Raw genomic sequence first — 12373 nt, 5'->3', positions numbered from 1 at the left:
GGATAAATAAATAACTGGGGAGAAGAAAGAAGTCTTGTTTTCAAAAGAACTACTAATAATTTATGTAGATACTCCCTCATTGAGAGGGAAGTTTACCCCTTCTTCAGTCTGAGCTGTGAATAGTGAATCCCTTCAAGAGAGTACAGAATTATAAAACGGGAGAAAAACAGTAAGTTTACAACGGGAAACATGACAAACATTACCTCTACCAAGTAATAAGTTTATATTAACAGTGATAAGTCATGTTGTTAGTGTGTATCCTGATATGATGTGATGAAAATGGCACTTCACCTTTATGGTCATCCTTTATGAAACTCATAAACCCAATACAATTAGGATAAAAGTATAGACAAATGCAATTATGGGGCATTTGACAAAGTATCTGTCCAATAATCCTCAACCCTGTCAAGGTCATCATAAACAGGAAAAGTCTAAGAAATTGTCACAGGAGAAATAGGATGTGTGATACATGGTGGGAGCAGAGGGAAGGAAGCCTCAAATAATTTCCATAAAAAAGCTACAGAATATAAGTCCACATACAAAAAAGAAAATTAAAATACAACAAGCTATAGAACAGTATATAGATTTATAAACTCAAACATTAAAATATTTAATAATTATAACTATGTATGAAGTTTTAAAAGACTAGACAAATAAATTATAGATTATTAAAGGGACAAGGCACTGATGGAAGAAAACATGTAGCTTTTATTAATGAAGAGTAATAGTGGTTTTAACCATACTTCAATAGAATGATTTAAATGATTAGACAAATATTCTTTCTTTGATTAGACAATGAAAGTTTACAAAGAATAAATAAGTATGAGAAAATTACACATAAAATATAAAAGAGAAATAAATGCAATGCATGAAAGATGATAAATATTCAGGAGGAATAGAGTGAAAAAACTTAATATACGCTTTACTTATAGAAAGAGATAATATAAGCAATGAAGGTAATCAATCCTTATATAGATATTTTGTAGAATCTATGGAAGCCACAAATACTCAGATTCACACAAAAGATAAAGAAACATATATATCCAAATTTGACCTGTTGGAGTAAAACCGCAAAATACAATTAAAGAGGAAAGCTTAAAATCTGCTATAAAAACCATATTATCTGCAAAGAATAAATATAAGACTGATATTATACACTGGCATGCAGGCTTTGTCCCTGTCATGCACAGGTTCAACAGTGAGTTGACATATAATTTTCTTTTTCTGAGTATTTTTTCTAGGACAAAATTCACCCAAACAGGGATAGTAAAGACCTTGCTCACTTATAAAAGGCATCTATTGAACACATTTTAAAAAGATATTCCAGGGAAAAAAGTTAGATTCACTTTATTTATTACTAAGTAGCAAGACATAAATGGCTGTTATTATTGCTGTTATTCAGTACAGTATTAGAGTGTATAACCAATGTACTAAAAGTAAACAGAAACAAGAAGGACAAGTTTTGAAATAGGAGACATAAACCAATTTTTTTTTTGCAAATGCTATGTGATTACACATAGAAACACAAAATAATCAACATTTTTAAAATAAAAAGGCTCAACATCTTTGCAGGATACACACAAACACACATGCACATACACATACACATATATGACCAATGTAAAAATAGTAGGGTTTTTTCCATCACAGTAATACACATAATAAAAAAATTCATTCACAATAAAAACAATCACCTTCAAGCATGTAAAAATTGATCTAACAGCAAACCCCAGTAATTTTACGGGAAATATTAACTTCCAAACAGAAAAATAAGTGAAGATATTTACTATGTTAATGAATGGAAGGATATAATATTATAAGATACATAGCACAATATTCATAATGAATATAGTACAATTCTAATTAAAATTTCTACTATGAGGTTTTAGATTAATTATAAGGGTTATATTAGAATATAATTGTAGAAATTCAAATAACAATAATATAACTTTGACCAAAAAAAGTAAAGAAAGGTCTTATCCTCACAAATTTAAAGCATGTTCCAAAGTTGTAGTTAGGAATAAAAGCTCATTTAATTTTGTGGGAACAAATAAGTCAATAAAACTAAATCTAGAACTCAGGAACAAATTTGGAGTCAGAAACCCATTGAGAAATTATTCATTGTTAGTAGGTAATTTAGAAAACATAGAACAACAGAGAAATGTAGGTTGCATTCCTACTTGATGCCAAATACAATGATGCATTACAGTGGATTAAATTCCCAAATATGAGAAATATAACAATATACTAGTAAATTATAAATTTGAAAAAGGATATTTTAAAAATAAATCCAAAAAAGCCAAACATATTAGAAAACTCTCAATCTATTTTTTGAAATTAAGGGAAATAATTTTTACTCAAAGAGACTACAGACAAAATTAATACACAGGTGATATACTGCAAATATTTTTGATCAATATCTAAATATTATGGGGAAGATTGTAGAACACACAAGAAAATTCATCATCAATACCACCACCAACAATATAAACAAATATTGTTTTGAAAATAAGCAAAACATACAAATGAATATGCATGGAAAAGTGATTCTACAAGTGGACAAAAGGTATATAAAAAAAGAAAAATCTTTTTAGTAATGAGATTATTGCAAATACAAAATTTATATTTTCTTGTTAATATTTTGCATTTATAAATGCACTATTTTTATAACCAGAAAAATACTAAAACAATAAATTTGTTATGACTAAATATTGCTTAGATATGAAAAAATGAGGGAAAGGTGAAATTTTCAGTTAGATCAAAAAAGTGGAGAATAATCTGTCAATGTGAATTAGTTAACTGAGTATATATGTCAATACAAGATATGAAGGCCTTTGACAAAATTCAACAACCCTTCATGCTAAAAACTCCCAATAAATTAGGTGTTGATGGGACGTATCTCAAAATAATAAGAGCTATCTATGACAAACCCACAGCCAATATCATACTGAATGGGCAAAAATTGGAAGCATTCCCTTTGAAAACTGGCATAAGACAGGGATGCCCTCTCTCACCACTCCTATTCAACATAGTGTTGGAAGTTCTGGCCGGGGCATTTAGGCAGGAGAAGGAAATAAAGGGTGTTCAATTAGGAAAAGACGAAATCAAATTGTCCCTATTTGCAGATGACATGATTGTATATCTAGAAAACCCCATTGTCTCAGCCCAACATCTCCTTAAGCTGATAAGCAGCTTCAGCAAAATCTCAGGATACAAAATCAATGTAAAAAATCACAAGCATTCTTACACACCAATAACAGACAAACAGAGAGCCAAATCCTGAGTGAACTCCCATTCACAATTGCTTCAAAGAGAATGAAATACCTAGGAATCCAAGTTACAAGGGACATGAAGGACCTCTTCAAGGAGAACTACAAACCACTGCTCAATGAAATAAAAGAGGATACAAGCAAATGGAAGAACATTCCATGCTCATGGGTAGGAAGAATGAATATCATGAAAATGGCCATACTGCCCAAGTAATTTATAGATTCAGTGCCATCCCCATTAAGCTACCAATGACTTTCTTCGCAGAATTGGAAAAAACTACTTTAAAGTTCTTATGTAACCAAAAAAAAGCCTGCATCTCCAAGTCAATCCTAAGCCAAAAGAACAAAGCTGTAGGCATCACAGTACCTGACTTCAAACTATACTACAAGGCTTCAGTGACCAAAACAGCATGGTACTGTTACCAAAACAGAGATATAGATCAATGGAACAGAACACAGCCCTCAGAAATAATGGCGCATATCTAGAACTATCTGATCTTTGACAAACCTGAGAAAAACAAGGAATGGGGAAAGGATTCCCTATTTAATAAATGGTGCTGGGAAAAGTGGCTAGCCATATGGAGAAAGCTGAAACTGGATCCCTTCCTTACACCTTATACAAAAAGTAATTCAAGATGGATTAAAGACTTAAACGTTAGACTTAAAACCATAAAAACCCTAGAAGAAAACCTAGGCATTACCATTCAGGACATAGGCATGGGCAAGGACTTCATATCTAAAACACCAAAAGCAATGGCAACAAAAGACAAAATTGACAAATGGGATCTAATTAAACTAAAGAGCTTCTGAACAGCAAAAGAAACTACCATCAGGGTGAACAGGCAACCTACAAAATGGGAGAACATTTTTGCAACCTACTCTTCTGACAAAGGGCTAATATCCAGAATCTACAATGAACTCAAACAAATTTACAAGAAAAAAACAACCCCATCAAAAAGTGGGCAAAGGACATGAACAGACGCTTCTCAAAAGAAGACATTTATGCAGCCAAAAAACACATGAAAAAATGCTCACTATCATTGGCCATCAGAGAAATGCAAATCAAACCACAATGAGATACCATCTCACACCAGTTAGAATGGCAATCATTAAAAAGTCAGGAAACAACAGGTGCTGGAGAGGATGTGGAGAAATAGGAACACTTTTACACTGTTGGTGGGACTGTAAATTAGTTCAACCATTGTGGAAGTCAGTGTGGCGATTCCTCAGGGATCTAGAACTAGAAATACATTTGACCCAGTCATCCCATTACTGGGTATATACGCAAAGGACTATAAATCATGCTGCTATAAAGACACATGCACACGTATGTTTACTGCAGCACTATTCACAATAGCAAAGACTTGGAACCAACCCAAATGTCCAACAATGATAGACTGGATTAAGAAAATGTGGCACATATACACCATGGATTACTATGCAGCCATAAAAAATGATGAGTTCATGTCCTTTGTAGGGACATGGATGAAATTGGAAATCATCATTCTCAGTAAACTATTGCAACAACAAAAAACCAAACACTGCATATTCTCACTCAGAGGTGGGAATTGAACAATGAGAACACATGGACACAGGAAGGGGAACATCACACTCTGGGGACTGTTGTGGGGTGAGGGGAGGGGGGAGGGATAGCATTAGGAGATATAACTAATGCTAAATGACGAGTTAATGGGTGGAGCACACCAGCGTGGCACACGTATACATATGTAACTAACCTGCACATTGTGCACATGTACCCTAAAACTTAAAGTATAATAATAATAAAAGAAAACCTCACATAACTCTCTCTACATCAAGCTTATCTTTACATTCATGTGGCCATTAACTTGGTTACTGAGCAGGAAGAACAAATCATGTTCATGAAAAAATTCACACGTGCATATTTCAAAAAGTATCTCTCTTAAAAATATCTAACTTATATTGTAGTCCTCATCAAAAATAAATATGACATTTCAAACAAAATACAATACATTTTCTACTTGCCATGACACATACAGCATTAAACATTTAAAATATTCATGGTCATAGAACTGTTTAGTGTTAAAAATGATGTCTGTCTTGAACTTTTAGAGTCTGTCATATAGTGTATGCACAGAATGCTGAAAAAGATGCTTTATTTCGGTAAACAGGGGCTTAAAATAAGCAACATGTTTTTGACAAAAGTTATGATGATAGAAAAAGTGCTTGAATAGAATGTAAATGCAGTAAGAAAAAAATTATGTCATGTCTAAATGAAAGCAAACAGGTATTAAAGTGTTTTTGTCTAATAAAAAATCAGATAAAATCTACCTGTCTATCGACTTCAACCCTTTGCTGTTACCATCAGGCAGCAGCTGCTTGTTTCTAAGAGGTCAGATACTTTCTATGTCTTTCCACAGTTGTGACCTTAAAACACATCACTATTATTTCCCACTCATGCTGCTGCAGCTTGACTGCCATAAAGTGACTCAAGGAGTTCTATTTGTGAAAATATAATTTATATTTTTCAATAGACTGCTCAACCAATAATCTTGTTATTATATTCCCACAAGGTTTCCTATTCCTCATGCTTTTCTTTCTCCTGAAATGTCCCCTCAGATCTACACTGAACAATAAAGATATGTCAATACGTTCAAGTCCCAGGCATTAACTTTTCAGGTCCCAACTTTTGCAATACTGCAGTTTAAAGTGTCTCTCCATGAATCCAGTTAGAACTTTTGTACATCTAGATATAAGACAGAATCATGTATTTGCCCATAGCTGGACTCAGTGTAATTCTTTTGCTTTTAGACAAACGTACTTCAGATCCCATGTGAATTTCTAGTGAATTCTAAGCCTTATTTTTTATACTATACCACACCGGCTTCTTAAATTAATCCTACAAATTCACAGAATTTCACCATGAAGCAGTAATCTACTTAGCACATATATTCTCTATTAAGCGTATTCTGGAAAATATCAAAAAATAATTTGGGGGTGACATATGCAGAGGTGACAAAATAAAGTCTAAGCATCTGATTTTATGTTTTCATATCATGCAATACTAATATTTAAAAAAATCAATAACACATAGTACCTCAGAATCCCAAGAATTTTCTTCATCGTCCTTTTGTTTGGATTCTGATGGGAACATCTGAGCTATAAAAGGTTAATCACAGATGTATTCATGAGAACATTTCTCTACTATAAATTTTAAAAACATACACAAGTCTACTTTCATTCACGAATCTGTAGTTTTTCCTCTGTAGCCCGTATATTATTTTTGTCGATTCCAGTGACTACTTCTATAGTCAATCCGTCAGAATTGAAATCTAAAAAGTCTGAAAATTAACATTATTTCATTAGAATGAAGAAAAATAGAAATTTGACTAACTTGTATGAGTTATTTCTTCACAAAGCAATCACATCCTCTTCTTCTGTGAAACACAGTATGTCCTATATTTGCTGTTCATTCAGAAAACTTTAATTACCTATCATCTCTCATTTCTTTGTAAATTTTTAGTTTCTAGTGTTACTTAGTTTGATTGACTCAGCAATCTCTATTACACAGTTCTTCAAAAAAGATGATCTATCAATGAATAAAATTTTTTAGGAATATTAACTTTTTGATATTAGTCAACTATATGTCCAACCCTTTTACATTTCAATATGCTATGACAGTGCATTGGGTGTGTTTTGGGTGTGTATATGTTTTAGGATGATAAGCTTAAAAAACTTTTATTGCATATAAATTAAGAACTGCTTTAATTACAACAACACACTGCTTCCCTAATGCAACAATATCTTCAGAGTCAGCTTGTGACACCTTGGAGAAACATCAGAAATGTGTAGGAAAAAATAATTGCCTTAAGTAATCTAACATTCCCACATGTTGTATAGGATAAAATCGAGGCCCACACAAGACTTGAGGAGTTCTCAGGCACATAAGACAGAAAATGAATTTATACCAAAAATAACTTCCAGTTTTCTTTATCAGCAAAAAGTACAAATTACAACTATTTGAATCAGGTTAAAGAAAAAAGCAAACATGCACAACTAAAACTTAAAAGACCGTTTCATCATTAACAGTACATTTATCATTCGACATCTATCAACTCTCTACCTGGTTTTCAAAAGTAAATTTAACCTGGGATCTCAGCATCCCTGATGTTCACATTTCATGCAGAGGGTCCAAGAAACTCAAATCATACTTTGGTAAGTCACCATTTTCACTCATTTTCAGAAGCATACCCTGGATCGTTTCAGAGATCTTACGTGTTGCAACACCATAGCTCTAATAGTTTGTGGGTCACAGTTCAAATTCTTAGTGGAATATATGATTGCACAAGGAAATATTTTAAATATTTCATTTTTAATTTCTAATAACTAAAAAATTAGCAGATAAAACTAACTTTTTAAAGACTTGGAAATCTGCATGTTTTCATTTTTATTTATTACTTATCAGCATAAAAACTGCGCAATTAACTATGCTACTGTCATACAATGGAATTTTATAAACAACCTAATATTTAAAAACACAGTTAATTGTGTCCTTTATGGATGACTCCAAAAATTATAATGCTGATCAAATAAGAATGTTGCTGAACATTACACTGTACAACCATGTATGCATTAGAAGTTGAAAAAAATTGTACATATTAAATATGACCATGCACACGTTGTAAAATATTTAAACATGCATAAGAATAGTTTTAAAAAGTAGGTTAGTGTAAAAAGACTCTAAAGCCAAACGCTTCAGAATTACAGTTTTAGGAAAAATGTGTTTATCAAATATTCACAAATAAATGACTACTTTCCTCATCTTTACAAGGTAAAGGTACCACACACATAAACAGACACACACAGGAACACACAGACACACACACACACACACACAAACACAAACACACAGAGTTCACTGATCCGAGTTACTGATTTTCTTAAGATTCCCAAAGTGACAACACCGGAAATGAGGTAATTAATATTAAAACACAAGTGTTATATCAGTAAAAGACATGATCCCCGAAGTAAACTGTGGAATCTGAATCAAGCTTCAAAGAACTAAAAAGAGTTAGAGTTTCAAAATTTACCTTCTTGAATCTTTAAGAAATACAGAAGTTCAAAATAGAAAACATTACAGTTTCGGGATACAAAAGTAGAAACACCTGAGATTAAGGCTATATTTTTAAAAAAAATATATTGAAAATTACTGTTCTTGTAATATCAGGTTTTCAAACACAAATACCAGTATTGGCATTATCTAGATCAAATCTTTTCATCAAAGTTGAAAGAAATAAATCATTGGGGATAGAAAGACTATCAAAATGTCCAATATTGGTTAAATTGAAACATTTACCTGCTCTCAATGTTTGTTCATTCTTCAATTCAAAGGCTTTATTTGGAACAGTCTTTTGCATTTCAATGGCAGGCTAAATGGGTTTGGAAGAAAAATGATCAATAAAGAATGTGTACTTCACAAAATACATAGTTAATAAGTCATTCAAAATTAAACCATAAAACTAAATACCTTGAAGGCAGATGGCTTCTCAGGAAGCTCTAAAATGCAAAAGAGATTTATCATCAATCATAAGTAAATATGACAAAGCCAACCGAGTGAATGCAGTGATAGTATCTAACTGAGTCCTCTTGGTTGACTTTGAGAATGAATAGTTTAGATTTGGGAAGTTTTCTTTTGGTTTGTTTAGGACACACACATGACAGGAATACACTGAAGAAAATACAAATATAGGTTTCATAGATCATGTAGTTAAGACCTCAAAAGTGAGATTGTGTTTCATGTGTAAAAAGGGTTGATATGAGAAAATAAATGTCAAACCTGAACACGGAATGCTACACCATATACTTAATGAAACACATTAAAATCATTTATATTATTCTATTCATCATGTTCTTTAATATGGCCTATCTTTGGAAAGGTACATAGTTATGATGAGAGTTCAGCTGAATGTAGAATTGACATCTCATCAGTGAAGTGTTATGAATTGATCAGCTTGGATATATACTTAGGTCATAATACTAAATATAAATATTCACTGTTTTCCATAACCATATGGTGTAATCATATGCTTATATTTCTGTATCCTCCAGTTTATCCATCTGAATGCTTCTTGATCCACTTATGCAAGAAGATGTATAAAACTCATCATGGAAATAATTTATAAGCTTTCAATATTGACATATTTATATAAAAATTAACTGCAATAGATGTATTAAACATAAATAACTTTTTATATTGGTAAGTCACCACAATATTTATTTTAAAAAGCAATCTTATTATTCAAGTATAAATTCAGTATTTTTTTAGTTCCTACAATTTGTCTGATTTGGTGTATCATTAGTCTATAATAAATTTTTTTGGAATGGCAATTTTACCAAAACAACTCACTTTCTTAAAATATAAAGCCAATGTTCTTAGTTTCAAATATATCTCACTTGAATAGCTAACATCAGCAAAATATATATTTGTCCTGCCTGATTGTAACATAGAAACCTAATGAGCACTCCTCTTGCTATTCAAAGTGAGCTCCAAGGGCCACTGACATCAGCATCGCCTGAGAACTTATTAAAATTTAGAAACTCAATTGTGCTGAATGATACTGTGTATTACCAAGGTATTCAGCTGATTTTTAAATGTTTCATAAGTATTGGTATATATATATACTGACTGTATACGACAAATTATATAGATGCACACCTATGCATTTTTGTTAATACTCACCTATTGCAAATAAAACACAATTCTACATGCTCAGATAATTCCATTCCTAATGCCTTCCCAGTAGTGAGAAAGACAGGAAAAGTGAGAAAACTTTAGCAATGATTTTCTGACAAGTTTTGGGACCAGAAGATCATTTTATATTCTTGCCATCTTTCTAAGCATGGTCTATCTTTTCTAAAAAATATTTTATTTTGCCACCTCCATTATATAAACCTGCTTCTTGTTCCTTCATGAACTCCCTGTACTCTCTCTGCCTTCCTTAGTCTTCATTCCCTTTTTACTCCTTTTCCCTTACTTATTTCCTGACTTTCCTCATGTCTTAGAGTATCTTGGATTCAAACAAATAATTCGGTTTTTTTCTTGCACTCTCTATATATTCCTGTTGCCAACACCTGAAAAGATACATAACTTATCATTTTACTCCTCTCTTTTCGATGTTATGTATTTAGTGGGTAATTTTATTTGGCTATTAGAGTATTTCAGTCATCATGCATTTAGACAAACATATGGTTAAAAGACTTTTCAAATAAAAAGTTGTTCTTACCTTCTACTTCTCTATTTATCTCCATTACTTTCTGATATATAGACTCAGGTATACACACTTGAGTCTTTGCAGAACTCTCAAAGAGACTCTGTTAAAAGTAGTATCAATAGATAATTTCCATTTTAAAATCATAAGAAGCATCAAAATTCCTAATTAAAATATTTTTTAAACTCAATTTCTGACTTCAAAGGCAATTTGATTTGAGGATAGGCACATATTGAAAATCACGACATTTTGATGGAAACCCTCACACATGCTATCTAGGTCAAAACTTATCTGTTATCTTCATGCAGCTATTGACTCGGTTACTGAGCATGAAAAATAAATAATATTGACACAAATTTTCACTCATCTGCATATTTCAAAAAGTAACTCACTTAAAAATATCTTACTTTATCTTCTGCACCAAAAAATCAAGAAAGCACATCAAACAAAATACAATACACTTGCTACCTGCAATAACGCATGTTGGGGTTCAATCAGGCTGGTGGGAAAAATATTAGAGATAGTTATAGAGATAGACACAAAACTTCTATGAAGGCCGAGAAGTTTGCATAACTTTGGTAATGGATATGGTTGAAGGCAACCTGATCTTTACCTTTCGTTAAACAAATTAAAATAGTCATAAAGGAAGGCAGAGTAGTTTACCTAGCTAGCTAGTTTACTCATATAATCTTAACACTAACCTTTGATGTACCACAGGTGCTTAAGTGCTTTTTACTTGGGAAGTCCACAATGTCAATTAACCTCTAATGGTGTTGACTCAAGCTTTTGTTAATTATTATCTTACTGAATAAATGCGAGTCTGACTAGCTGATCAGGGCCATAGTGGCAACTGTTCACAGAACTCAGCAGGGAGTCTGTAAGCCACTCGGACACCCTCACCTGGACTGGCAGAGCAGAATATCTGTGTGTCAATGTACTTTATTCATCTTTCCCTGGGTCAGGGGTCTGCAAGGGACAGACTCCCTGCAGCTGGTGCCTCCTGGAGAGGAGTGCTGCTGCAAATACATACTGCATTAAACATGGAAAATATTCATGATTATAGAATTATTTAGTGTTAAAAATGATGCATGGAATGAAGAGAATGTTAAGAATAAGTCTCCTGGCTAACACGGTGAAATCCCGTCTCTACTAAAAAAATGCAAAAAAATTAGCTGGGCGTGGTGGCGGGCGCCTGTAGTCCCAGCTACTCCGGAGGCTGAGGCAGGAGAATGGCGTGAACCCAGGAGGCAGAACTTGCAGTGAGCGGAGATCCAGCCACTGCAATCCAGCCTGGGCGACTGAGCGAAACTCTGTCTCAAAAAAAAAAAAAAAAAAAAAAAAGAATACTCAGAACATTGTAGAAGCGGCTATATTTAGGTAAACAAGGGCTTAAAATAATCAAAATGTTTTTGATAAAATGTCTGCTGATAGAAAAAGTACTTGAATAAAATGAAAAAGTAGTAAGGACAACTTATGTTATGTTTAAATGAAAGCAGACAAATATTAGAAAAAGTCTTTTTTTGGTCTATGGACAAATTAGATAAAATCTACTTGTCTATTGACATCTCATTTCTGTTACCACTGTGCAGCAGGGGCTTGGATCTAAAAGGTCAGACACTTCCTGTGTCTTTCCACAGTTGTGACCTTGGACTACACATCATTATTATTTGATACTTATGTTGCTATAAGCATGGCTACCACAAAGGGACCCAAAGAGTTCTATTTATAAAAATAATTTCTACTTTTTAAAACACTACTCAAACAAATTGTCCCACGGGTTTCCTATTCTTTATGCATTTTTTTCTCCTGAAATGTTCCTTCAGACCTATACAGGACAATACACGTATGTCAATAAGT

General features: G+C 32.8%; 1 protein-coding gene across 5 annotated transcripts in view; it reads right to left on the bottom strand.

Moving 5' to 3' along the window:
• The window catches only part of LOC115933107 (ankyrin repeat domain-containing protein 30B-like), a 62923-nt gene that overhangs the window by 17402 nt on the left and 33148 nt on the right, over positions 1 to 12373 (bottom strand). For 4 of the 5 annotated variants that reach the window (XR_008671107.2, XM_055360599.2, XM_055360601.2 and 1 more), the window contains exons 12-15: positions 10532 to 10619; positions 8776 to 8804; positions 8605 to 8677; positions 6346 to 6407 (exon numbers count right to left, since the gene is read on the bottom strand). Coding sequence is in view for 4 of the 5 variants with exons in the window: in XM_055360599.2 (XP_055216574.2) it covers positions 6346 to 6407; positions 8605 to 8677; positions 8776 to 8804; positions 10532 to 10619 (252 nt within the window). In the remaining variant the exon portion in view is untranslated. Of the gene's footprint in view, positions 1 to 690; positions 1055 to 6345; positions 6408 to 8604; positions 8678 to 8775; positions 8805 to 10531; positions 10620 to 12373 lie in introns of those variants that run through there. The other variant, XM_055360600.2, reaches the window with a different exon arrangement.

The sequence above is a fragment of the Gorilla gorilla genome, chromosome 14 (genome assembly GCF_029281585.2).
Source record: "Gorilla gorilla gorilla isolate KB3781 chromosome 14, NHGRI_mGorGor1-v2.1_pri, whole genome shotgun sequence".
Classification (NCBI taxonomy): domain Eukaryota; kingdom Metazoa; phylum Chordata; class Mammalia; order Primates; family Hominidae; genus Gorilla; species Gorilla gorilla.
The sequence above is the reverse complement of the archived record's forward strand: the minus strand, read 5'-3'. Positions and strand labels throughout refer to the sequence as shown.